This window comes from Mchenga conophoros, linkage group LG10, assembly GCF_057382185.1.
Source record: "Mchenga conophoros isolate Kocher_MC1m ecotype Shallow Benthic linkage group LG10, M_conophoros_male_GT1.1, whole genome shotgun sequence".
Lineage (NCBI taxonomy): Eukaryota > Metazoa > Chordata > Actinopteri > Cichliformes > Cichlidae > Mchenga > Mchenga conophoros.
The window spans coordinates 9,072,616-9,099,839 of NC_140535.1; the positions used below are offsets into that span (position 1 = coordinate 9,072,616).

Here is a 27,224-nt window from a genome sequence, read left to right on the forward strand (position 1 = left end):
GGTTATTGAAATGAAAAAAAACTAAAAAGAAATGGTTTGATGTAAATAAATTATGGCTGAACTCCGTTTTCTGGGTGTAATAGTGGAACACAAGTTAACATGGAAATCTCATATTGAACATGTTGAAAAAAGATCGCCAAAACAATTTACATCCTGCGCAATGTAAGATATATATTAGATTACAAGGCAATGCAAATATTATATATTTTTTATATTTTTACCATGAGTTATTGTGTTGAAGTGTGAGGGGATATGTATGTGACTAATATAAAAACATTAACCCCTTTAAAATATGCTTTAGTTCACATTTTAATCCAGTAAGTCAGTAATCAACATATAAACATCATCTGTGCAAAGATTTATCCTTCTGAAGTGAAACAGTGAAAAATGACTGCACTTTTAATAAATACATATTCTGGCATTCCGTACTTTGTCCAATTTTGAAAAACTTTGGACACCATATGTGCCATGCAGCAGAATTGATCACCAGCTGCCTTTTATTATCACACTAAACCTTAAAGAAGACTAAATCCTGCATCGGAGTAAGTAGTTCGGATCTCTCCCATATGTTTCATCAGATATTAATAAGTATCAGAAGCGTGCCATCTAGTCTAACCTCCCTGGTACCTGTCCTAGCCTGTGCAACATGGGCTTCCTCCCATCTGTAGGGTTGCAGCGATAACTAGTGCCTGCTCCACCTTTACATGATATCACCCCTTATCATAAAACTGAGTGATTTCATGTCTGATTTTTGCAAACATAAACTGAGCACAAAAGGTGAGACAGTTTGTGTTTGGTCTTTTTTTTTTTTGTTGCAACTATGCTTCTTGGCAATAAATCTTATACTGCTGGAAACCCTGTTTATGAAATGGTGTATGTGGGTTGTGGCCATGAGAAGTAGGGGCCTCAGTAACATGTGGAAGCACCTTACACAGCCACAACAGCCTGGCACCTCCTCCTCATGCTGCTCACCAGCTTGGTCACACACCAAGCTGGTGACCAGCCCTAACCCTAACCCTCTTTCTGTCACTATATTTTACTCAAAGCTTTGTGGAAAATGCTTCACCTGTAAAAGTTTCAAAGTCACCAGTGACATTTTTTCACCAGCAGAACGTTCAACAGCTTCATCAGAATGAACCACAGTTGATGACATCACGAGAGTCAGAACACAGAACTACTAAAAAAAATCTATGACGTTCATCTCTGCATCATTTAATTTGGATGTAGTTGGTGGAGAAATATCAGTAAACAGTTCGCAGCGTTCACACAGCAATCAGTAGCGATTAGTCCACATTTGCTTCGTGTGTTTAAACAGTTTGCTAAAGAGATTTCAAATCTTTTTCAACGACATTCTAAAAGTTTGAAACCAGTCAGCTAACGTTTGACAGCTGTACCGACCAGATTCCTCCAGCCTATTGTAGCAGACTGTTTTCATCCTAAATAAATGGAGAGAGGAGACGGACCACAAAACGGTATGTTGCGCAGGTTATTGAATGAAGAAAACCTCCGTGTTCTGGGTCAAGTTATTAATCAGCTGCCACAACGTGATATTGAGGAGGACAATCTTCAGAATGACGAGGAAGAGGCTAATGACGATGATGAGGAAGATGAGGAGGTGGTTGATGTTCCAGTAGGAGGCATTGAAAGAAATCCACCTCAGGAAATAGAAGGACCCTGGTACAATAATGGAGCAGGAGACTTTGAATTAAACCAGCTGAGCAAGCAGAAGATCTGATAATTGAGGAAATGAGGTGGTTCTGGGAAGATGAGGAGTCTGAGAGTGACACTGTCCCTGAAAATGGTCCTGATAGTGACACGGATAACAGTGACAGTGATGATGACGGAGACAATGGCCAGGATGCTCCTGTGTTATTGCCTCCCAACCCAGTACCAGGAGGTTCAAGGAGGAGACCAAGGGAGGAGGAGGATGAAGAAGAAGATGGGAGAGCTAGAAAACAATTTAAACACTGAACTTTGAGCTGAGCTGAAAACTCAGTGTTGCACCCATCTTCTAAAGCTACATAATGTAATTATAATATATATATATATATACATATATATAATATATATATATATAATATACATTGTGTTTCTTTCTACAGAAGAGCTTGCATCCAATAAAAGCAGCAGGAACAAACCCAGGAAACAAATAAGAAGAAAAAAGTGAAAAACTGCAAAGCAGAAAATTAGGAAAACAGAGACTTAAAGAAAGGAAGATAAATAACAGAAAGAAAAGAAGAAAATGTCATGGCTGTGTGAAGGCAGGCAGGAATGGTGGACCCAAGAGCAGGACTCACGGAGACAAATGTGAAGTCAAAACACCCGGCTTTATTGGGAGATTGGAGACTGAATAGAAAACTAACTAAAGTGGGAAAGCAACAGGCAGGAAAACGGGCAAACAGAACACAGATTAGAATAAGGGACGACGTGAAAACGAGCAGGGGAAGACAAAGACGCTAAATACAAGAGGTGAACAGGACTGAAAGGAAACAGCTGGGAGACACTTCTGACAGTGATTACACAGACGAGACAGGGAGAGCACAAAACTGAACACACGGACATAAGATGCAGACCAAAATAAAACAGGAAATGCACAGAGTGGACTCAGAGACACAGTAACAGACAGAGTACAGAGGGAACACAGAACCAAAATCATAAAAACCAAAAAGTCTAAACCCGAACACATAATCAGAATGAACTAGAACACAAGATCATAATAATAATAAACATAAAACACTGGGTCAAATGACCCAGGATCATGACAGAAAAATAAAAGATGAGAGAAGAAATTCATGACCAGATAGGCAGCAAATGAGTCAGGTCATGCAGCAAATTGTCAGACATCACCTCCAGATCCAGATGACCGTGTGTCAGCATCGTCTACATCAGCATCAGCTGGATACTGGAAGCGAAAATGAAAGGATGATGAAGACGAAGATGGGAAAGACAGAAAACAATTCAAACGCTGAATTTTGCTGATGGACAATCATCATTACACCCTACCTTTCAAGGCCAGTGTCCAACATGTAAAATCCTCAGAGACTGAATCTCGGCTGGCCCCTCTGACCCGCTGACTTCCTGCCACCAGGGACCTGTTTACCGGACTGCCACAGTGGTGCCACAAGTGGAATGCAACATGAGTGTTTCATACCACTGGTACCTTGTTAGATGGTGATGATTGTGGTCTTACTGGTTGCAGTCATGGAGTGACAGATTAGGAATGCAGGGTTGGGGCTTTCCTATCATCATTATGCTAATGTGATTAATATGGTTTGTCTGTCTTCCTGCCCTTAACCCTGATTGGTCCTGCCAGATAGCTGCCCCACCCTGAGCATGGTTCTGTGGAAGTTTCTTCCTGTTTAAAGCCAGGTTTTCCTTCCTACTCTCACCAAATGCTGGTGATGATTGTGGTTTTACTGGTCGCAGTCATGGAGGGAGTGGTCTTATTGGTTGGCTCCTACATTAGGGAGGTGGGGTTGGGGCCTCCCTATCACCATTATGCTATCATACTTAAACAATAAATAGCATTTACAACACCACCATCTTCAGATAGAAAAACACATATTGGAACGCTATCAGTTGTGGATTGGCCTCCCCACAGCCTGGACATCAACATTAGTGAATAGTGGGGATCATCTTGACAGAGAAGGGAACAAAAGGCAGCCAACATCCAAAGAAGAGATTTGAATGTCCTTCAAGAAGCCGAACGAATGAAAGTATTCCTGAAGAATACTTTCGTTGTAATTAAAAAATAAATAAAAATAAAGCAAAGGTAGTTGTCAGTTTGGGTGTTGCAGTCCTTTAATAATCAAAGAAAAAAGTTGTAAATCCACAATTTAAAAAAAATGTTTTTATTATAAATAATCCTGGTGTGGATTAGTTACTTACACATCAAACCAATGTTTTACAGGCAGAACATTGCTCATCTGAGTTTTTACAAACCCAGAGTGAAATTCAGACAAGTTCAGCTTTCGTCACCTGATCAGTACGCCACTGAAGCAGACGATTCACCATGAGAAATTGGCATTTCTTGCTCCAACTGTCCACAATATGAAAGTCACAGGAAAAACAGAGACATGTCTTTTTTTTGTTTGTTTATTTTTTTAGCCCACTGTGGGGTCACTTAACATCCCCGTGTTTGAACAGTACACTTCTATTCTGCTTTTACAGCAATCGTTGATGTGCAGGGAAACATCAAGGTTAGCAAGCTCACAGCGCAAGTTTTCTTTCTCTGGTCCACATGCGTAATATTTATGTTTTTGTCCATCGAGCCACTCCATAGAGCTTCACCACAAGTAACATTCAATTGCAGCAGAGAATGCAGCAAAGCCTCCACATCCCAGAACATCTGAACACCAACTGCAAAACAGAAAAATAAACACGTGGACAAGATGCATAAATTTGCTGTAATGCAAACTATTAGTTAATAAAGTAAGTTACATACCAGGAAAGCCAATAGGTCCTCCACTCACACAACCACTGTACACATCATTCTTCCAGTCAGATTTGCCTCTGTGCTGTAAATGAAAAACAGGTACAAAAAGACAGTTATTTACACAGTGGATAGTAAATCTGTACTTGAGTAGATGTACTATGTTAAATTCCAGCTATGTTCCTATCCATAGATAGAACCTCTGGGCATGCCCCAGCACCGCACACAGAAAGTGTTTTGTTTTTCATCTGCATGGCAGGAGGTAGTAACAGCAGATAATAAATTAATGTTGGGGAGAGCATTCATTAATCAGCATATATCTGTAACAGTATCCTCATATAAATTACCATCACTTTGTTTAGCACATTCTAACGATTTGTTAACGTATCCTTTAACCACTTCTGCAAACAACCTGTGCCTGACTTTATCATAGTAAATTACATGGTGACAATCAAACAAAGCATATAATTACTAAACCGGGTAGCAGTGGGAGTGGGAGCATGATTTTGGAAGAAATCATAGAATTCTAAGGGGGGGGGGGGGGGGGGGGGGGGTTAGCAGCTGTTTTTGTCTCTCTCCCGCTGTTTCCATTTGTTGGTGACAAATGTTGCTGGACTGAGTGTGTGATGCAACATTTCCAGCAGTGCTTGCAGTTGTAAAAATACTATATGCACTGCTAGATGAATATTATGACTGTTACTGTTTTAGGAGTAATAGATTATTATTTTTTTTACTCCTGTTTTTTGTTTCCAGATTAAAACTAAATAAAGAAAATGTTGGTTGGGAATATATTGTCACGTTGAGGCTAAAAATCTATGTTAACCTCCATCCCCCTTTAAAAAAAATCAAAATGCTCTCATTTTGTCTCTCTATGTTTTAAGATCTGCATTAGAGTATAATATTTTAACTAAAATTCTTGAAACTTAAAATATTGCTTCATATTGTCATCTCCATGATTCTGCAATCACTGGAATTTATTCTGTTTATACCATGTCTTTAAATCATTCACAATATCAATAGTGTCTCCCATCCAGAGCAACATCTGGAAATTTGACATTTCAAATCTCGACATGCTGCTCCCTCTGGTGGTAACTGCACTACATTCAGCCACAGACCTTTACTGAGTTTACAGAAAATGCTGCACTGATGAAGAACTGTGATCTATATCCTACTATGTAAACAAAGTAACACAATGCCCTTTCAAATAAGTATGCTAACAGTAGACTAAGCTTTCATTTTTCTATCATTAATTTAACTATAAATTAGCATAAATAAATATCAGAGGCCTAATTAACCTTTTAAGCCCCAAAGGGCTTTCTGAGCTTTCTGCTCAACAATGACATGCACCAAATAAATGGAGTATTTCTCTGCAATTACAAACTCTGAGTAAACAGTCGTGGTATCGAAATAAGGTTAACACTTGTGATATTTAATCAACTGACTGTTGTTTTGGGATAAACTTATTTGTGTTTTTAATTGACATATTTCAAAATATTATTACTATATTTAATAGCATAGTAAAATCAAAAGTACCCCATGGCTGAGTGTGTGACATTGTCTCTTAGAAGTACCCCCCCCCTCACTCACACACACTCTGGTAATATTTACATTTCAGTATCTTCTAAACCTCAGATTATTTTTGTATCTTGCAATGTATACTTAACTGCTTTGTATCATTTTATGCTTTCTCTCATTCCTTTTTCTGTTGTGTGGATAGCTGAGACCTGTTTCAATCTGCAGGTACTGCTTGCCTTTCAGTTTCATTTGTAAATTGTTATTTAAAGTAAATGTGCATTTAAATATTTCGTTAATCATTTACTTAGAATTTTTAAAAGATACCATGAGTCATTAACAACACACAAGTAACTGCTTTGCAGTTGGTGTGATACTTTATTTAGAAATGTTAATCGACTGTCTGATCACAGCAAACTAGGAACGACAGTCTGTACAGTTGAATGTCACTGGCATAAAAATGATTTTTTTTTTTTAAAAAAAAAGGCCCAAAAAAGATTGATAGCGGCTAAAGGAAACTTGTAAAAGGAGAATAACAATGGACCCAGAATCTAACCCCACTGGTTAAACATGCTGTGTAAGATCAGAATCTGCTTGCAAGAAAGAGAATGTTCTTCCAGACAGTCATTTTCAGTACAACCTTTTTCATTTATACAGTTTTATGTATCACATGACACCTTGTATCTAATGACATGGCCTTTGAGTGCCATTGAGCACAGTTTAAAATGGTACAACCAACCTGAGTACAGTTACTGACCATGTCCATTCAGGATCATTTAGGATCACGGTCTTACCCATCTTATGAGGTCTGCTGCCAGCAGGATACTATGCCATGTCACACAGCTCAAATCACAAATTTCAAACTGGTTTTCTTGAGCATGAAAATGAGTTCACTTTACTCACATGACCTCCAAAGTTACTAGATCTCAGTCTATAGAGCACCTTTGGTATGTGGTGGAATGGTAGATTTTTAATCATAGATGAGCAACAGATAAATGCCTGAGGAATCTTTCCAGTGCCTTGTTGACTCTATGTTACAGAGTAAAAGCAGTTCTGAAGGCAAAAAGGGGTTCATCCTGGTGCTAGCAAGGCATACGTGATACAAGTCCCATCCAATGCCGATGATGCATCTTCACTGTACTTAGCCTTGAATGAAAGACTTTTGAAGCAAAAATAAAACAGAAATAAAATAAAATAATGTTATCACCACAATCAGATAGCAAAGACTAGCTCTTCTTTATTGTAAAACAGGCCTAACTTTGCTTTTATTCTTTATTTGGTGCGGGTGACTTCATAGTGACTGGAACGGCTGATAATACTTGTAAAGCTGCATACACACTGAAAGTGATTTGCAGTGACGTGGTGATGAGAGACCACAGAAAGTAAACGATATTCACTTCAAGTGACTTTGGGCAAAAAAAAAAAAAAAAAAAAAAAAAAGTGGCTATCACCTATTTTTCGTAGGTGATAGCCACTTTGTTTTCTGAACTTTCGGGCGAGAGACTGAAGCAACTACCAATGAGAGTGAAGAAATGCACTGATTGACATCTGACCTTTTAGTAAATACAAAGGGGATCACCTAGGTAACCTGAATCTGGAATGTCCAAAAGCATAGAGCCTTTAGCTTCAAAGCGATGCGCGATGAGCAAATTGCTTGCAGTGTATACAAGGCTTTAAAGTACTTATAGTTCAAAGATGGTTCAGAGACAACCTTTTTTAACTTAGAGGTCATTCTTTTTCGTAAAAACAACAACAACAAACAAACAAACAAACAAACAAACAAAAAAACATTCCTTAATCACCATGACTGAACTAGCAGCAGGTTTTGGATTTAAATGAGCAGCACAGGGCTCAATGTATAGAAAATGACTCCAAGGTCACTTTAGATGAACAATAGTGAGAGCAGGAGTCTACTGATCATACTGCATCCTCAGAAGCGACAGCAGAAGATTAGTCTGTTCTGCTACCGTGCTCACAGAATCAAGTAGTGGATCACCGGTGAATGTCACCATGGTGGGACTTGATGGGTCTTCTGCATCAATCTGAAAAAACCCAAAACAATACAAAAGTTAGAGAGACATATTAGTAAAAGCTGCAGCAAAGTGTTCAACACCAAGCAAACATCCCCCTTGTGGGGGTACTGTGGGCAGACCAACACAGCCCACAAGTTGGCAAGCCCACTATGGGTTGCTGACAGAGTGCCCACAGAATTCCCCAAAAGAGAAACAGTTCTTTGGGCCCCACATAGGCTAGATTACAGAGGCCCCACATGTGCAAGTCTAGTGTGGAGTCCCCACAGAATTCCCTCCTCGGGGCCCAACAGGAGGGAATTATATTGGCAGGTTCGGAGCATGTCCCAGACTGGTTACCTTCAACAAAGTTTCAGAGTGAACAGGGGTATTTAGTCCAAGGAGGCAGTCTCCACGTCTCATTAGCCAGTCTCCAGTACCTCCTCCTCAAGATGAAGGCTGCTGCTTTAGGCTGCCTTTGCCTGGTAAAAATACCCTTCTTGTTCCCCACCACACGATGGATTGCTGTAGACAGACAATTAAATATCATTGTTACAGGGCAGAATATAATAAGGTGACTGAATAAAGCTTCAAATACTAAGTATTAAATATTAAGATAATTTAAGACAATTGTTTGGTATTTACAATTTGTGCAAAAACTTGTGCAGTGCAGATTTAAATTGGTTAAAGTGACAGTGTGTAGAATGTCAAGAGGGGTCATTTCTTTCCACAGAAGTTCATCTAGAAACTTGACTATGTTGCCATTTTGTTTTTTAGCCCAGATTTCCTTTTGAGTTTCCCTTTAATCTCCTGATATAAATTATCACCTAGGAGGAAAAGAGCTCTCATCTTTAGACAAAACATAGGCTATACTGTATACTATCAGTACTGTAGAAACAGGAAAAACGGCAGCAGTTCTGGTTCTACAGGTTGCTTGATTTTGAAGCTGCAGTACCTTGTGCAGTCATGAAGTCTGCAAAGTTCCAGATGAGTTCACCAATAACATACTGCTTCCTCTTCTGGTCAAACACATCATGGTAGCTCTGCAGGAGAGCATTCTGGTACTCCTCAGTGAACATCATGGGCGGATCCTGTAGAGTGACAGTAAAACTTGTTAAAGATGCTGAAGTGACATGTGACTAGGTCACTGAGTGAGTGAGTTTATTCTCACCATGTGAAGCCCTGGAAGTGCATCTGCTCCATATTCACTCTGGATTATGGGTTTCTTGTACTTTCCATACCAGTTCTCAAACTGAGCGTTGAGCTGAATAGGAATGACCTCCAAGTGGCCTGGATCATGGTACCAGGAGAAGTAACTGTTTACACATACAACATCTACAAAGGGAGCCTAGAGGGCGGGAAAAAAAATAATTAGATTTAAAATATTTTAGAGGTATTCTTCAACATGATGATGACATATTTTTAAAAAATATTTTAAAGGCCACAAGAGAACTCCACCTTCTTGAGCTTTCCTTTATTATTCATGTACAAGCTTAAAGCATATTTGTTGTTAGACAAAAATTGTAAAATGTATTTCCATAAAACTTTGTGTACTCGCACAGCCATTCCTTCATGGATGGATTTTAAGGGATTCCCGTGGGGTGGGGTCACAGGTGGAGGCTTGTTGCTAAATTGTAAATTGCTACTTAAGGGTGGTCTTAAAGTGCTGTGCATCTTTTGCTAGTTTAATATATTCTTGATAGTGAGGTGAAGGCTGTGGAAGCTCACCCCTTTGTCCCTGGCATAGTTACTGTCTGTGATGTAGGTGACAGGTCGGGTATGGTCCAGAGCTTTGGTATGCTTTATCAAAGTCCTGCAAGGAAAACAAATGTTGTTGACGTTGATATACCTGAGGAGTCACCAGGATTATCAGATGCATAGTTAGAATGTCACATAATCGATGACAGAAAAACATTTCTTTTCTATCAATCGTGGCTCAAGAGTTGGGCGTTCGCCTTGTAATCGGAAGGTTGCCGGTTCGAGCCCCGGCTTGGACAGTCTCGGTCGTTGTGTCCTTGGGCAAGACACTTCACCCGTTGCCTACTGGTGGTGGTCAGAGGGCACGGTGGCGCCAGTGTCCGGCAGCCTCGCCTCTGTCAGTGCGCCAGGGTGGCTGTGGCTACAATGTAGCTTGCCATCACCAGTGTGTGAATGTGTGAATGACTGGTTGTGTAAAGCGCTTTGGGGTCCTTAGGGACTAGAAAAGCGCTATACAAATACAGGCCATTTACCATTAGTCTTTAATCTGAAGTAATTGGTGGCTCCATGGTATAGTGGTCACTCGATCAAGAGCTGCATAAACCCAGTCCCAACCTCAGCACATCCTTCTGCTGTGGTGACTCCATGTGAAATATGAGAGCAGCCACAAGTACCAGTTTAATCTGAACTATTTTATTCTCTTAGGCCTTCAGCATGACAGAACATATGCTTGAATTACCATTTAAATTTACAGTTTAAAAACATATTGAACCATCTGGCATCATGTTGCTTGATTGTGTAGTGATGACTATTTGAACAGTGGCTATAATAAGTGCTTTACACCTCAAAAGAAAAATAACCTGTACTCACTTGAAATAAAATTCAGCAGGAGGCATTTCTGAGGCGGGCTCATTGGCTACCGACCACATGACCACAGAGGGATGGTTCTTGTCCCGGCGCACAAGCTCATCCATGACAACCAAGTGGTGAGACAGAGAGGCGTTTCCAAAACTGCGACTATCAGCAAGGCACAAAAGATACATCTCAGCCTGAGCTGAAAGACTAACAACTTAGATCAATCCATCTTTTGGGCTCTACAGAGACCACAAGACAAAGCTAGCACTGCAAGAAGTGAAGACCTATCTCACAACTAGGGATGGGTATCGTTTAGGTTTTATCCAATACCGGTGCCAAACCGGTACTTTTGAAACGGTGCCGGTGCTCAAACCGGTGCTTAAAGAATGGAGAACACAAAATTGGTCCAAATACCTCTCATGTTCAGCTGTTTCTTTTGTTAAAAGATAACAATGTTAGCCTTTTCTGCAGCTATGGGGCATATATGGTATCACTCTTGGCTGGAAGCAGCTTAAACAATGGAGAAAAAAAAAAACACAAACTTTGTTCAAAAACGGTTTTCCACTTTTTCCTTGGTTATTTTAGCCTTTTTGGCCAGGGTGAAGGGAGTAACTGCCATCAAACAAGAAGACAGCCGCATGTAGCTATGATGATGTTTGCTAGTTCACCTTACATGCATTAATGTAATAACGTGGTTAGCCTACTCAACGTAAATTACAAATGAACAACATTAAGCTACTCACGCAGAGAAGAATGGCTGCTGCTGCCATCATCATCCGTCATCATTTCTGCTACACTGGCAGGGCTAGGGGCCAGGACTCTACTCTTCGGGTTTTTGGGGGGATGTTGCTAACTCCGGGTCCGATAACAGGCAACCCACCCGCAGTAGATGTGCACGGTGTGAGGTCTCGCAGCAAGCTATCAAATACGGCGCATTTCTCGGCTTTTAAAAAAAAACGCTATGCGTCGCCAGGTGTTTCATCGGATTTGAGGTGTTACCTCCTTTGACAGTATCAGCTTAAAGCACTTGTTGCAGGCTGCTGAGTTTGCATATTTTGCTGTGAAGTACAGCCAGACTTTTAACCGCTTCGCCTTGGGCATTTTAATCTGTAGCTCTGCTCTAAAAGAACGTACGTACCTGGACCCACCTACTATCCTCGGAAACGTAAAATGATTGGCTAGAATCTAAAGTCTATCACAGCTCAGGAAAAAAAAAAAGCACCGAAATAAAGCACCGAAATGTGCGCTGCTTTTCGGTCTGGTTACTACCGTTTATGCCATCATAGCACCGGATACCGGTACCCATCCCTACTTGTGCTGAGTCACAGGATTGCCATACCAATATGCAAGTTTCTCCATATCTTCACACATTGTAACACAGAATTTCTCACTGTTGACCTCAAACATACTCATGGGCTACAGAGATGCGTTTAGTGACACTTACATGTCTTTGATGCCAACACCTGGGCACTCATCTATCACCACAATCCCATGACGGTCACACATCTGCAGGATCTCCTCAGCATAGGGGTAGTGGCTGGTACGGAACGAGTTGGCTCCCAACCACTTAATTAAGTTAAAGTCCTTTACAATTAGGGGCCAGTCTAATCCTTTACCTCGAATCTACAACACATTAAAACCAGGAAAATAAAGATGAGGTCATTAAATTAAGTCTCTTAATTGTGATTCAAATTAATGTTGACACATTGTTTCAAAGACAAATAAGACAGAGTCATTCTGGATTTTCATCCCTCTAGTGGTACTCACATCAGAGTCCTCATGTTTATTAACACCATGGAAATAAAACGGCTTGTTGTTAATGAGGAACTGGGTCTTGGTAACGTTGACTGTGCGGATGCCGACTGGCAGAGTATACACATCTTCATATGTTGAGGTCTCACTGACTGCTATTAGGTGGACCTAGAGGTTAAAGTACAAATGGTAGAAATGTTGTTCTTTACATCTTCTTCAGCAGACATGATGTCACCAGAAATGTAGCAGTTGGCACCAATACCAGTAGAACTGTGCAATTCTCTGTAGCCAATTTGATATCAAAACAAAATCACGATCCCACGTAATTAAACAAACCGTTTTCAAACAGACATGGCAGCACATCATTTATTTAAAATGTTATTATGTTTATGTCAACAGGACACCGACTAAAATGTTAGGATGGTTGCTGAGAAGCTTACTAATATTAGCATAAGAATAAGCTAACATTACATTAGCATAAGCATTTCATGTTAAAGTGAAATATATTTAATTTACTGAACAGGTATTCTTGGTGTGTGTTGTGATTGCTAGTATTTCAATTTTCCAGTATAAGAGAGGTTTAGCAGCAGATTAGTATCAAGTATAATAATATTTATATATTTTTAAATCACAAGGTTAATACACGCACATTCTTGTGACAATGCAACACACAGTTTAGGGTTCATTCAGTGGTTTTTGTAAGGTACAGCTTAACAAGCTGCGAATATAAAAAGTATTCCCCCAGCAGAGAATCTATAATCCACTTAAAACATGCTGTGAATAAAATAATCAGGGAAAATGTGGCACTTTCAGTTGAATTGAAACTTGCATATTAGGCTAATGTTTATAGAACAATAATAAAAAAAAAAATAAATCAAAGATTAAAGTTGCTTCTAAGACAAAGACATTAGATCCAAATAAAAATAGCAAAAACCCAGGGTTAACCCTTAAGTTACCTGGATAAGTCAAAATCCTGGTTTCCGCTTTTCCTCGTGGTACATAAACTGTGATTTTTACACTGTTTACACTCTACTAACCAATTAATAAAAGATCATTACTTCTTAACAAACCCCCTTAATGAGCCTCACAAATCTAATGGCCATATTGTCAAACCACATCACACCGCAGGAACACACTTCCCTGTCTGCAAGCATGTTGTCTTACCTCCATAGAATAAAGGTAACCTGGATTCTCGTGCATCAAGTACGGCCACCACAGCTTCACGTCTACAACTTTGAGGACTCCAGATGGTGTGTTAGAGGAGGCCACACAGTGGCCATCTTTGTCCATCAGAGTAACCTTCAGGGTGGCTGTTGCAGCACCTTGAACAGATACTTTGTATCTAACAAGACCTAGAATCCAGAAGAAACAGCAATATCTGATAAATAGTAATAGCACATTCAATCTGTATTGTATTAATGTGGATCCTATTCACTATGTTTTTGCACAGTTCCAAAAAAAAAAAAAAAAAAGCTGGGATGCTGTGTAACATGTAAATAAAAACAGAATGCACTAATTGTAAAATCTGTGATTTTTGAAATCACCATGATGCACCCTCATGTGTTCAGAGATGCAGACTTTTCAGTGCAGATAAGAATCCAGACTGTCCCGCTCCTCTTTAGTCTCAAGGATGCAGCATCCATTTGCAGGTGCAAAGTGGTTGACGTCGGTTGTGGTGGTAATCCCCGAGCCAGTGGTGGACAACAAAAGGTGAAGAGAGCTATCGAGCTGTAGAAGACTTGGTTAGCCTGTGCCACTTTGGTGGCAGCAGATGGGTCCGTACCCATCTGCTGCCACCAAAGTGGCACAGGCCACGCAGGCCAAGCAGACATGGCTCAGGAGGTGGCTAAAGCAAAAGCTTGGGTGTGAGGAGTTCAGTGACGAAAAAGACTTTCAGACTGCCTCAGAGTGATTCTGTCAAACCGTCAGATGATTTAGGAGGGGAAAGTGGTGCTCTACTCACATGGTAGTGCAGAGCGGCACTACTGACTTTAAATGAGGATATAGTCAGGTAAACTTCAGGTACCTCCTTAATCCCACTGTCACCTCTTCTGTAGAGGATGTAGGGTCTGAGGATCACTCGCCCATCACTGGGGTCAGGTCACTGAGGTAATATAACTCTTTGGTGGCAGCGCCCCTTGGTAGTATGAGATTGCTCCTGATTTCCTGAAGGCTCTAGATGTTGTATGGCTGACTTGGTTTACACGCCTCTGCAACGTCATGTCAAGATCTGGGGCAGTGCCTCTGAATTGGCAGACTGGGATGGTGGTTCCCACATTTAAGAAGGGACTCGGAGGGTGTGCTCCAATTACAAGGGAATCAAACTCCTCAGCCTCCCTGAGAAGATCTATTCCAGAGTACCGAAAAGCAGAGTTTGTATGTTAGTGGAACCTCAGATTCAAGAGGAACATTTTTATTTTTAAGGATATTTAAAAGTGTGTGGGAGTTCAGCCATCCAGTCTACATGTGTTTTGTAGACTTGAAGAAGGCATTCGACTGTGCCCCTCAGGCTATTCTGTGGACCGTGCTGCTAGGGTAAGAGGGGTTTCTAGTAGGGGTGCAACAATACACAAAATTCACGGTTCGGTTCGGTTCGATACTTTGGTGTCACGGTTCGATATTTTTTCGATACAAAAAAAAGTTCATGCCTTTTTAATTTGTCATTTATTAAATTTTCACGGCACATTCCGCACCACATCTCTGTGCGTTCATCATTTGTTTGAAGCCAGCTCACCTCCTGCAACTACTTTTCCGACAATACGTGCTTCTTTTGTGGTTCGGACTCCTTCTGACATTTCTTTGGAGGTGGAGGAACATCACAGTAATTGCTTAAAGGAGCTTGCTTCTTCGACATCTTTAAGAGTTCTAAACAAATGTCTGTCCTCCTCCTGAAAATCTTATGTATGCAAACACGCGTTGCAACTTCTTATCTTGTGCCCGTTTTTTATTTTGACAGCGAATGCGCACCTGCGGACCACTTATGTGCAGCCCTGGTTATTTCGCTTGTCATATTGCAGCCACAGAAATTCTTTTGTCCATGAAACCATAAAGCTGCACTTTCTTTTTGCCTTATAGTCTGATTTGTCATAACTTTTCCGTTTTGTGGTAAGTTTTTCTTTGGCTGTCACTTCTTCACCCTGACCTGTCTTATTTGGCTCAGCAGAACTAAAATATTGTGGCGAGCTCAGACAAGGAGGAGACGGAGGTATCGTTTGGTCTTGCTTCCCGTGAGCTAGCCAGGGAGCACAGCCGTTTATTGACATCTGCAGAAGAACACTGCCGGTAGCTAACTGCTCAGCGCGGCAACAGCACAGCAACAACAACAACAACAACAACAACACCACACAGGGCGCCCTCTGACCCCGGAAGGACACACCGTCGCAGCGAGAGGGCGTCACCCGTCACTATGGCAACATAAACAAAACATAACTGTACAAACAGAACCCCGAACAGCCCTGATCCGCTACAATATATATCCTGCTGCTTTTACACACGCACTCACATAATGCTCAGCGATTCTCTGCACGATCAACCTCTCACATGTTTAAGCTTGTTGCGGGAGATTTTACTTGTCATGTTTGCATAGTAAGCTAACGATTGATAAGACAACGTCAGAGGAATTGGTGCGCAAATTATCATCACTCACCAATCAGTGCTGTAGCTCTCTATACACAGTTCGGGCGATTGCAAAGTGAAAGCAAAAAAACAAGCGCAAATTCAAACGCGATTTCAATATGTCACATATTGGCAGTGGCTCACCGATGTCAATGACATAATTACCCAGCTACATTTCCGAAAGAATGCAAAAGCATTGACATAGATTTTTCCTTCCTACAATAGCCCGACGGGCAGGGTAGCCCGTCTGAAAAAAATCGCTAGCCCCAGGACGTCGGGCTAGCGATTTTGCGAGCCCTGTATCTGATTGAGGAATCACTCATCTTTGGAAAAGAGAGTTTATTACAGAGAAATGCCTCTTTCCAAAATAAAAGCTATACTATCCGCTTCTTCTGGGCTATATTCTCAGCAGCATAAGGAGAATCATGTGCTAACAGCTGTCTAAATGACTCGGCTAAAGTTAGTAGCATGCTTGTTGTTTTTGTCTTTGCACTAGGATGATGTAAATGTGCAGTCATATTCGTTGTGTTTCCACTAGTGCTTTCAGGTTAATCTCGTTGAAATGACCTTAACGCCACAACAGGGCAAATCTCCGTTAACGAGCTACCACCGATCGCCCTGTGCATGGGGCTAGACGGCCAACACGTTAACGAGCTAACTGCGCTAACACACTAGTTCCCACCTATGTAATTGAGCATTGCATGGCACATCCAACATACTGTTTTACTTTAGTCCATGACTCGCTTACCTTCAGGGTCATACGTCACATGAAAACCAAAATAATTCCAAACGCCAGATCTGAATGAGGGTGGGGGGGGGGGGGGGGGGGGGGGGTCCATGTTGCAAGGAGAGCTTAACTTCTGTCTTGCTAGCTTGCCCTGTGTGGAACGCCAGGACTGCCATAATGAATTAATTAAATACACCATTAAATAATTAATTAAATGTGGCAATAATTAATTAAAATTGGAATTAATTAATTAAATAAATAGTTATGACACATGTAATTAATTAATTATTGACACATTTAATTAATTATTTATGTATTTCACATTTTAATTAATTATTGACACATTTAATTAATTATTGACACATTTAATTAATTATTTAATGATATATTTATTTATTTCATTTTGGCAGTCCTGACGCCTGGCTCTCGTCATGAAATAATTTTATCTGTCAGCCTCACCCATCAAACTCAGGGGGCGGGGTTAACGCTGCCCATGCAGCTTCTCTAACATTTGATTGGTTGCCGTGCAAAGTAAGTCAAAACAGGTCGATCCTAGAAAATCGATTGCTTGTGTAGACTTGGGGCAGCCAGTTATCCCAGAATGCAGATCAAATCACAAGCAGCAATGGTGGTGGTGTAGTTTTAAAATACCCCGTTTTTCTGTCACCAGCTACACTTTTAACAGTGTTTTAGCCGCGAATGTCGCAACGTATGTCTGGTCAGGTTGTCAACATAGAACATGTTTGCAAAAGTGCTCAGATGTTTTCAGAGATTTCACTAGCTCTGCTAACAGTTAGCATGCAGAGTGCACCGAGGGGGTTACGTTAACCGGTTTGTTTACATATTCCACTCTCCGTGTTCCACATGTTGCATTCGCAGATTCTCATTTTCACCGAGCGATCGTCTCTTTCCGCCTGGTCTTGTGTCTCTGTGCTTCTGTAACATAAAGAACGAGCTGACATTTTTCTCACGAAACCAGCGATCAGCTCAACAGACCCTCAGTTTACCTGCATGCATCCTCCTCCTCATCTGTCAGCTGTTTAACACCTGCTGCTAATTCAAGAAACACGCCTAGTTACCTGGTGATAGTCACAGTTTAACTGGGCAGCCGGTGCTCGATATAACGCAATGTCAGCGCATTTTTCTGCACAAGATAAGTAAATATAGTGTTTTCCCCGAGCGCAGAGCTGCTGGAGATGGTTTCCTTACAGAGCACTTTATAGGCGAACAGCTTTATCAGCGGCTGATGTCCAATCACCGGCACACAGCTTTGAAACCTCAGCTGAGTTTTAGCTCTCAGTGGTTAAACGCTGGACTTCATTCACTCAGGTTCTGTCTGTCGGGTCACGTTTACTTCGCTGTTTTATTTACAACTGAGCAAATCGGTTTGGCTGAGGTTAAAGTTATGTTTCATAACTGCATAGTTTCACAGACGTTTAATGGTTCACTGGCACATGTGTTAGACTGAACTATCATCTAAATATCATCTGTTTTTTAATAGTTATTCAACTGTATTCTAAGCACCAGCTGTCTGTTAGAATGTGATTTTTTTTCTCTCTCTGTTGGCAGAGGTATAAAAATGCGCAGGAAAATCTGACATGCATGGCGAACTTCACCGACGATATTTAGGGAGGAATAAACACACATCAAACATAAATGAACCATTTGTCTGTCTCCATAATTGAGAGAATTTTCTCTTCTTATGTCAACACTCTCTCTCTTTTTTTTTCTTTTTTTTTTCTTTTTCGGTCATGTTATGTTTACCTGTCAAAGGCTTGTTACAAACTGTGAAACACATAGTGCAGACTTCTGGATGTTAGAAGAAAACTAATACTGCTCATGAATGAGACTAAAGGCAGGAAGGTGTCCTTTAAAACTAAACATGTTAATAGGACCTCCCTGTTTATATCATAGTTTATGATATAGCACGTGTATTTCAGTAATAGCCTGCTGAGGCCACTATACGTGCTGGCCTCATATCAAATGTGAAGGCAGACTGAGTCTATGTTTGACGTTTTTTATATCTAATCTTCCTTTTCAAACATTTAAACAGCAGCGAGTCTGCAGCTGAGGGAATACAAATTCAAATTGTCGGAACAGGTTTGCTCGTTTCTTGGATTCATTTGGTGATTTATTAAATGTATAACTGTTATTCTAATCTGCTGCTGAGTCTCTTACACTTTTCTTTATGCTGTATATTTTCACGTCTCTGGAATAGTTGGCAGTTAGATAGTCAGCTGGGAAACTTTGTGTTAACTCGTGGAGCTGAGGATATCGTGGATATGCTGACCTCGCTCCGTGGTGTACAGAGCGAGGTCAGCATGATTAATATTCACAATAAAAATATTAGCCGAACATCATGAAGTCTGTATGTGTTTCATAGTGTCGAACAACCTTTGTACAGTTAAAGCCAGCAGTTACTACATGACGGAAACACCAACGTTATCTCTTTTATGTGTTTATACACAGGTCACGCTGATTACTGAACAAAAACCCAAAGATCAGATGTTAAACAGATTTATTTGCTCTCTCTCCTCCTTAAACATGTTTTTGATGTTAGTTATAATTCAGAATTGGCGACTGAAACACGTAGGACACATAAGAACATCAGGAAATAAAACACCGATAAATATAACCTCAGTAAAAGAAGTCAGCGGGGGTTACTACAGCTGTGTACCGGGGCCTGCGCTTTGTCGGTGGGATTGCTTGCGAGGCGAGCGGGTCTATCCCACGCTTTGCCGTGAGACTGGGCAGACATCTCCGAAATCATCGAAACACTTTTGCAAAGAGGCTGTATCTTGACAAACCGACCAGACACATGAAGATTAAACCACTACATTCTCGGCTAAAAAAAATATTAAAACGGTATTTGGTGACACACAAACAGGGTTTTTCAAAGCTCAGTTCTGTTAGCTTCCACATGCCGGTTGTTGTGTGCTAGAAACAATGGCCACCAGGCCAAAGCAATGGTTTTGACTCGATCAGCGTTAACCCCGCCCCCTGAGTTTGATGGGTGAGGCTGACAGATAAAATTATTTCATGATGAGAGCCAGGCGTCAGGACTGCCAAAATGAAATAAATAAATATATCATTAAATAATTAATTAAATGTGTCAATAATTAATTAAAATGTGAAATACATAAATAATTAATTAAATGTGTCAATAATTAATTAATTAAATGTGTCAATAATTAATTAAAATGTGAAATACATAAATAATTAATTAAATGTGTCAATAATTAATTAATTACATGTGTCATAACTATTTATTTAATTAATTAATTCCAATTTTAATTAATTATTGCCACATTTAATTAATTATTTAATGGTGTATTTAATTAATTCATTATGGCAGTCCTGGCGTTCCATAGCCCTGCGCTCTTCCTTCTGACTATGCTGTCTGTGTTGAGCACTCAGTGGATCTGCGCTCGACAGTGCAGCCTAGGCGGAGTAGTCGAACGCAGATTCACTGAGCGCTCAACACAGACAGCATAGTCAGAAGGAAAGTTGATAAAATAAATTACAAATGTTGTATTGTTCGATACATATGCGTACCGAACCGAAAGCACTGTATCGAACGGTTCAATATCGATACGAATATCGTTGCACCCCTAGTTTCTAGCCTTTTGTTAGGAGTTATTTAGTCCTCGCGCAACTACCGTAGTTTTCGGGTCATAAGCCGCTACTTTTTTCCCCCCCACACTGCGGCTTATACTGACGTGCGGCTAATGCATTTTTTTTTTTTCATGCGGCCAAAAACATTTTTCCTGGTAACAGTAGACCAATAAAATTGATAAGTAGTATATATACGGTATATATTTTTACCGGTTGTTAAGAGACGTTGTAATGTTGTTTGTGCACTGTTCTGTAATAAAAACATAAGCAATGTGATTTGTGTGTTACCGATACGTACGTATACTTAAAGGTAGCCGTGTTACAGGCGCTGTTCGAGGAAAAAAAAAAAAAGCATTTGCAGTATGTATTTTTGTATGTTACCATAACGTTTGTGTTACCATGTTTATGTTACCTTACGGATTAAATTAAACGTTAAAAATCCTCACGTGTAATATTTCTGTGTAAATATCTCATATTACGAGTGAAACGCATACGGCTTAAAAGCCGGTGCGGCCTATACAAGTACAAAATTGATTTTCTTTCTAAAATTAGAGCATGCAGCTTTTAATCAGGTGCGCTCTGTAGTCCGGGAATTACGGTACATTAAGAGCTTGGCCTGCATTTCTGGCAATAAGTCAGACTCATCTGCAGTGGGCATTGGATTTTGCCAGGGCTATCCTTTACTAATGATTCTGTTCAAAGTTTTTATGGACCTAATTTCAACTCAGGTGGCAGAAGGCCTCCAACTTAATGACCTTAAAATCTCTTTTTGTAGATGTTGTGGTCCTCTTGACTTTATCAGGTGGTGGTAGCACTGTAGTTATTCATAGCCGAGCATGAAGTAGAGCTGAGTATGTGAGAGTTTTTCCCACCTATGATGGTTAAAATGGCTTTATCGTAACCATGGAGTATAAATGGTCATGTCAATATTAAGCTGTCTGCATTTAATTCAATCTGAGTTTTTTGTTGTTTTTTTTTTACTCCCACACGCTGAGAATGCATCATTAATCCCAACTGGAAATTTTTCTACCTGGCACACAGGGCTGAGCATGCGTGTTTATACACTACCAGATAGGGAAAAATATGGCAACAGTGGAAGTTTCAGACGAGCAGGGAATTTGACTCAGTGTTGTTTGGATTTCACGAGAAGGATGTCGAGCAAAATGTGGTAATTTACAAAACATGCTGTAAAACTATGGAGGTATACTAGACATGTCCTACTGGGAGGAGGCCACGGAGTATACCCAGCACATGCTGGAGAAAATATCTCTCATCTTGCCTGGAAATGACTCGGTGTTCCCCTGGTGCAGCTGGAAGAGCTATCTGGGGAGAGCAAGGTTTTAGGGGCAGGGATAGCTAAGTAGGTAGCATGCCATGAGGTACCCCTGAGCAAGGTACCGTCCCTACACACTGCTCCCCGGGCGTCTGATTAGTGCCTGCCCACTGCTTCACTGAGTGAATGGGCTAAATGCCGAGAGAATAACTTCACAATTTTACAATGAAGAACATTATTCTGCAATTGTTTCACAATTTGTAGATACAGTTTTTTGCAGACTGGCAAACTTCTGCCTAGCTTTACTTCTGAGAAAGTCTACCTTTCTAAGATGCTCTTCATGTTACTCACTTGTTGCCAGTTAAACTAATTAGTTGTAATATTCATTCATTGGTTTCTTTTGAGTACCACTTATTTTCCAACCTCAAATTCAAAATGAACCAATATTTGTCATGAAATAGTGAAATGTCAGTGCGCCCCAGGACGGCTGTGGCTACAATGTAGCTTGCCATCACCAGTGTGTGAATGTGTGTGTGAAGGGTGGACGACTGAATGTGTAAAGCGCTTTGGGGTCCTTAGGGACTATGTAAAGCGCTATACAAATACAGGCCAAATGTCTCAGTTTAAATATTTAATGAGTTTTCTGTAGTCTCTGAATAAATTTGTTTTTGTTTTGCAAATCATTGCATTTTGTTTTCATTAACACATTGTTCCAACACTTTTAGAATTGGGGTTGTCCATCAGTTTACCTGCTCACATATTCTTTGGTGCTAGTAAGGAAATTTGAAATGAATTTACCAGTGTTATCCATGAAGTTGGTCTCCACTATGATGTCATCCACATACACTGTAGGAGTAGTATACAACAGTACAGGACGATGTATCCCAGCATAGTTGAAGAAATCAAAGTAGATGTTTTGCACAAAAAAACCATCAGGATACCTGCAGACCAAACAGTCTTCACATCATCTACATTCTCACCGATGCATCAGCTTAAAGTTTTAAAGGGTGGCAATAAAGTTAAAAATATGAACCAAAGAATGAGGGTACCTGGTACGGTCATTCATGTACTGGATGGTGCCTGGAGGAAGAGTCTCCAAAGTTAGAGTGTTGTTTACAGCAATGGTGATTCTGCATGGCTTCGTTGGGTCCCTGCGGATTAAACTACTAATCTCTGCCTCAAAAGGCAGATGGCCACCTTCATGCTCTGTCACTTTCTCTCCATTCACCCACTGCAACAGAGAATGATCACCGTTTTAGATGAGCTACAATTTAGTGACACACAATCTTATTTACAATGAAGCAAGGATGTATTTTGAAACAATACATTTCTTCCTTATTTTAGCAAAATGATGGCAAACCACAGTCTGCATGTATCACAACAGCCTGAATCAACAGTTTTATTGAGTTTAGGTTCTAAACTAGCCTGCCTACAGCCCAAACTTGTCATCTACTGAAAACATTTGTTGCATTACCAAGCAACAAACAAACTTTTAAACAGTTCAGACCTTACATCAGGAAATACAAATGCTGGTGTCCTAGCTTTCTTAAAATAAGTATATATTTTCCAAGAAATTGTTTCATTATGTGTGTTTTTGGATCATTAATCGATAAATCCATAAATATCATTGATAATTACTAAAATAATAATTAATATGTTTGTAAAAATAAATAATAATAAATAAATATTTTTACAATTATCATGATACCCACCACTATTGAGTAATAGTGAGCACTTCCCACTCTAAGAACCACTCTTGTTCCCTCATCGGAGATCCAGCGGGCCGGCACGAACACCTCTCGCTCGTACCACACCCAGCCAATGAAATCTCTTAGTGTGGGGTCCTGTGTGATGTCATTGTAGCTGGCAGGAACTGGCATTTCAATCACTGGGCCGGTCTAAAGAATATAAAACAACAAAGAGAAGACAGGACTTTACAGGGACACCTGTAGCAGCCATTTGAAAGTAGGCAATACACATGTTTATGTATTTGACTTCATTTTGATTCTCATGGTTAGCCCCCTTCGTGTGCATTTGCCAAATATTTATAATGTAAGGTTTTGACCTTTGTTCTCCATCCATCCATTCGCTTCCACCTATCCTTTTTTAGGGTCGCAGGGGTGCTGGAGCCTATCCCAGCTGTCATAGGGCAAGAGGCGGGGTACACCCTGGACAGGTCATCAGTCTGTCGCAGGGCTAACACACAGGGACAGACAACCATTCGCACTCACATTCACTCCCGCATTCACACCTATGGGCAATTTAGATTTTTCAATGAACCTATCCCCACAAAGTTCTCATCTTGTTTATTTTTCCTTGTGAAATTGTGAATATTTTCTGCAATAAATGCCTCTAAACACCTCAAAACAAGACAATCTGACAGGAATGTATCCATTTGTGCTTGGTTTAAAGCAAGGCTTTGTGAAACACGGAAACATTTAAAGCATGTGAGAATTGTGTAACTGTTTTGAAACAGTCTGATAACCAGCTCCAAAGTGACTGGACACTTTTTTTTTGCTATTGCCATGAATTGATAATGGTATTCTGTGAAACAATGACACATAAAGGCCTTGCACAACTCTAATTTTACTTAGTATGCCAGACTATCAATTATGATCAACATGTTTTGGTTTTGAAAAATCATCATGCAGCATAGCAAGAAAAACTTTGACACTGTTAAAAACAGCAGGCTGTGACTGATGATCAGCATGTTTCAGCAAATATCATTTCCCCTCCTGTTGCGTTAACATACGTGAGGTGGTTTCAGTTGCTTAATAATTCGATGCAATGCATAATGAACCACTTTATAAAATAAATTATATATTGCAAAAAAACTGTTTTTGTTATAACCTCATATTTTTGTGGACTTAGATGTCACCTACTTTGAAGGTAGCTTAAGTAAAGTTAATTGAATGCTTCCAATAATGGTCATGCAAAATAAAAATCAAGTAACAATGTCTAAATTTGTTATTTCTAAAGCTTTTTCTTTCTTTCTTTTTTAGTTTTCTATAAGTTACCTCCTCAAACTTGATGTGATAGGTATAACAGGAATAAAAATCTATTTTTGCTAATGTAAAGCTGTGGATAAGCAACACATCCAGTGGATCGTGTTCTTAGAGCAAGCATTAGGGAACTCTGCTGTGGTTGCTGCCGATAACGACTTTTAGGCTTTCTGGGAGTTTACCAGGCTTGTTCCAGCAGCAGAAAAGCCACCTATCCAAACTGAGGATGCACGAAAGCTTCAGTTCGCAGTGGTCATGAGACTTTCCACCCGGGCTTTGAAACTTAGTTTTGAACACCCAGTTACTAGCTAAACGTATGAATGAGTCAACCCAAAAAGTTTGAGGGTTTCTTGTATTTGTGTTAACACGTTTTATGGCATTCCAAGTAGCTTTTATTTACGATTTTTTTTTTTTGGTATAACTACATAATTGCAGGATGTTTAAAGGTTCTTGTTTACAGAGATTAAAATGTGCACATTACTGTATGTGCACTTTGTTTTACTATTGACAGGGTTACAACAACCCTGTCAATAGTAAAACAAAGTGGGCTGATTTATTTCATCTGACCTGCTATCACCTCCGTTCCCGCTCACCTCTGCCAGCCGACGTTTGTACCAAGCCTTCTCGAAGCCCTCGTTCCTGTTGAGGGACCCGTCAGGCCTGAAATCCCACAGCCCGTTCAGCTCCTTCACCTCCCTGGAGGTGGACTCCCGGGGAAAGAGCATGCCGCCGTCCAGCGGGAGCACCGTGCCAAACACTGATAGCAACCACAAGACACGGAGCACCGCGGAACTTCCAGGTACAGACATCCTGAAGCCCTCTTCTACTGCCCTCTCGGAGACGAACCCCGAAGTTTTCTTTGTTGTTCCGCTTTAGAGGTCACGTGACAACGGCATTACGTAACATCCCCACCGCTTTTCTGCTTAAAGCCCTCCAACGCTCTTCCCTTTTTTTCAGTCCTGTCATTTTCTCCCCTCAAGCTAATCTTTAACTCTTTCAGGCTGGAGACAGACGAAGTTTCGCATTTCAACGCTAAGCATTAACCTTTTATAAAAAAAATAGTAGGTTTACCCTGCCGACAGTTTCCCTGCCAGCGTTGGGTTTTTTTTGTTTTGCTTTGTTTTTTGGCCGACAGACACAGTTTCCTCACTTTTCATCTTCCTTAAAAAAAAGGAAAATTAAAAAAAAAATCAGCTGCTATATTCAGAATTAAATGTTTTAGTTCTTCTAATGTGACATTAAAGTAGGCAGGAAACATCCAGGATGTCACCAAAGAAACTAACTTAGCACAATATGTCTGTTTGTCATATTTAAGTCATATCTGTTTTCACATGAATTCGAAATGCAGATTCAGAGATTCAAAGTTCAGTGCTTTTGTTTACACTTAAAGGTTCAACAACTGGAGACAACCGATAGATCCAGTGTAATCCACAACTTCACAGTTACAGTCTCAAGAAGACACCATTTTAATCAAGCCCTCACTCCTTGCCACAAGATCACTCTGGGAGGATTACTAACACCCAAATATCCTGGGCAGAAGGGAGCAGGAGTCACAAGGACATAAATGTTTAACCACAGGAGGGCCAAGTCCACTAACAGTTCTTAGTTAAAAATCCAGCCTTGAGTGAACTGCTTCATCAAGCTTAAGTAGGAGACAGGTCATAATCAAATAACCCACAGGTGAGATAATCAGCCCAGGTGCACAATGTTGGTAGGCAGGAGATGGAGGAAGAACCGCCTCTGAAACACAGGGTGTAGTTAGTACGCACACACACATACACACACACACACGGAGAGAGAGAGCGAGAGAGGTGAGTCTCTCTCTCTCTCACACACACACACACACACACGGAGAGAGAGAGAGAGAGAGAGAGAGGTGAGTCGGCCAGGAGCACTGAGGGTCCATGACACTGTCTAGAATCAAATTTTGACTGTGACTCAGTTTCCATCATAATGCCATGCATACAGTGACCTGTTGCTTACAAACATATTAAACCTTTTTCACCTACCTAAACCTCTGTTCAACTCTATCCAAATTTACAATTATACTATATTTATATTATAAAAACGACCCAAGCACAACTATTGTAGTGTCTAAAAATTATTTAGACCTAATAATCACAGATTTCAATAATTTTATAGCCTTGGGTTAGTTATCAAATCTAAGGCCAAAGCTCATACATGTCCTTCCTTTATTGTGCAGATTCAACAAGGGGCAGGTACCTCCGTTCAAAGAGGGGAGAAATAGACTTCGGTGTTACAGCTGTAATTTAAAACCATGTTTGGAGTGCAGTGGATCCTGTTAAATGTCACAGTTCATATCAATGCATATATTCTCTTTAGAACCTCAGCTGACATTTTGAAGTGAGTCATTAGAAAGAACACAAAGCAAGCATGAAACCTCATTCTTCCTGCACTTGTGTCTCTGTCCATCCTCCTAATTGCTTTTCTGGATTGACGTTCCCACATAAACACTGTTTGTGTTGACTTTGACTACACTTTAACCCTTTAGTTAAATGTCTGCCACTTCATCACTTTCTTGCCTTTTCCGTCTCCCAGTTATAAAGGGCAGAGTGGATGGGAACTATCATATTATTGATTCTTAATCATTGACTTATTCATTTGTTCATGTGTGTACCCCTTTAATCCTGCAGTTGGAGATGGGTTTAATTATTTATATAGTCATGGGTAGCTTCAGCTATGATAACTAAAGCTTTAGTAATACAGGTGTGTG

The 27,224-nt window shown here is 40.3% G+C and overlaps 1 protein-coding gene across 1 annotated transcript; it reads right to left on the bottom strand.

Annotated features, from left to right (window-relative positions):
* Positions 1-6,301: 6,301 nt before the first annotated feature.
* LOC146565347 (beta-glucuronidase-like) lies at positions 6,302-25,383 on the bottom strand. The gene is made up of 13 exons (XM_085288413.1): positions 25,084-25,383; positions 23,201-23,386; positions 22,538-22,719; positions 22,287-22,429; positions 13,423-13,610; positions 12,274-12,426; positions 11,951-12,129; positions 10,522-10,668; positions 9,682-9,766; positions 9,125-9,301; positions 8,909-9,044; positions 8,314-8,478; positions 6,302-7,986 (listed from the first exon to the last, which is right to left on the bottom strand). Exons 1-12 carry the CDS (start codon positions 25,297-25,299, stop codon positions 8,327-8,329), a joined length of 1,944 nt encoding a protein of 647 aa, XP_085144539.1. The 5' UTR covers positions 25,300-25,383; the 3' UTR covers positions 6,302-7,986; positions 8,314-8,326.
* Positions 25,384-27,224: the final 1,841 nt, after the last annotated feature.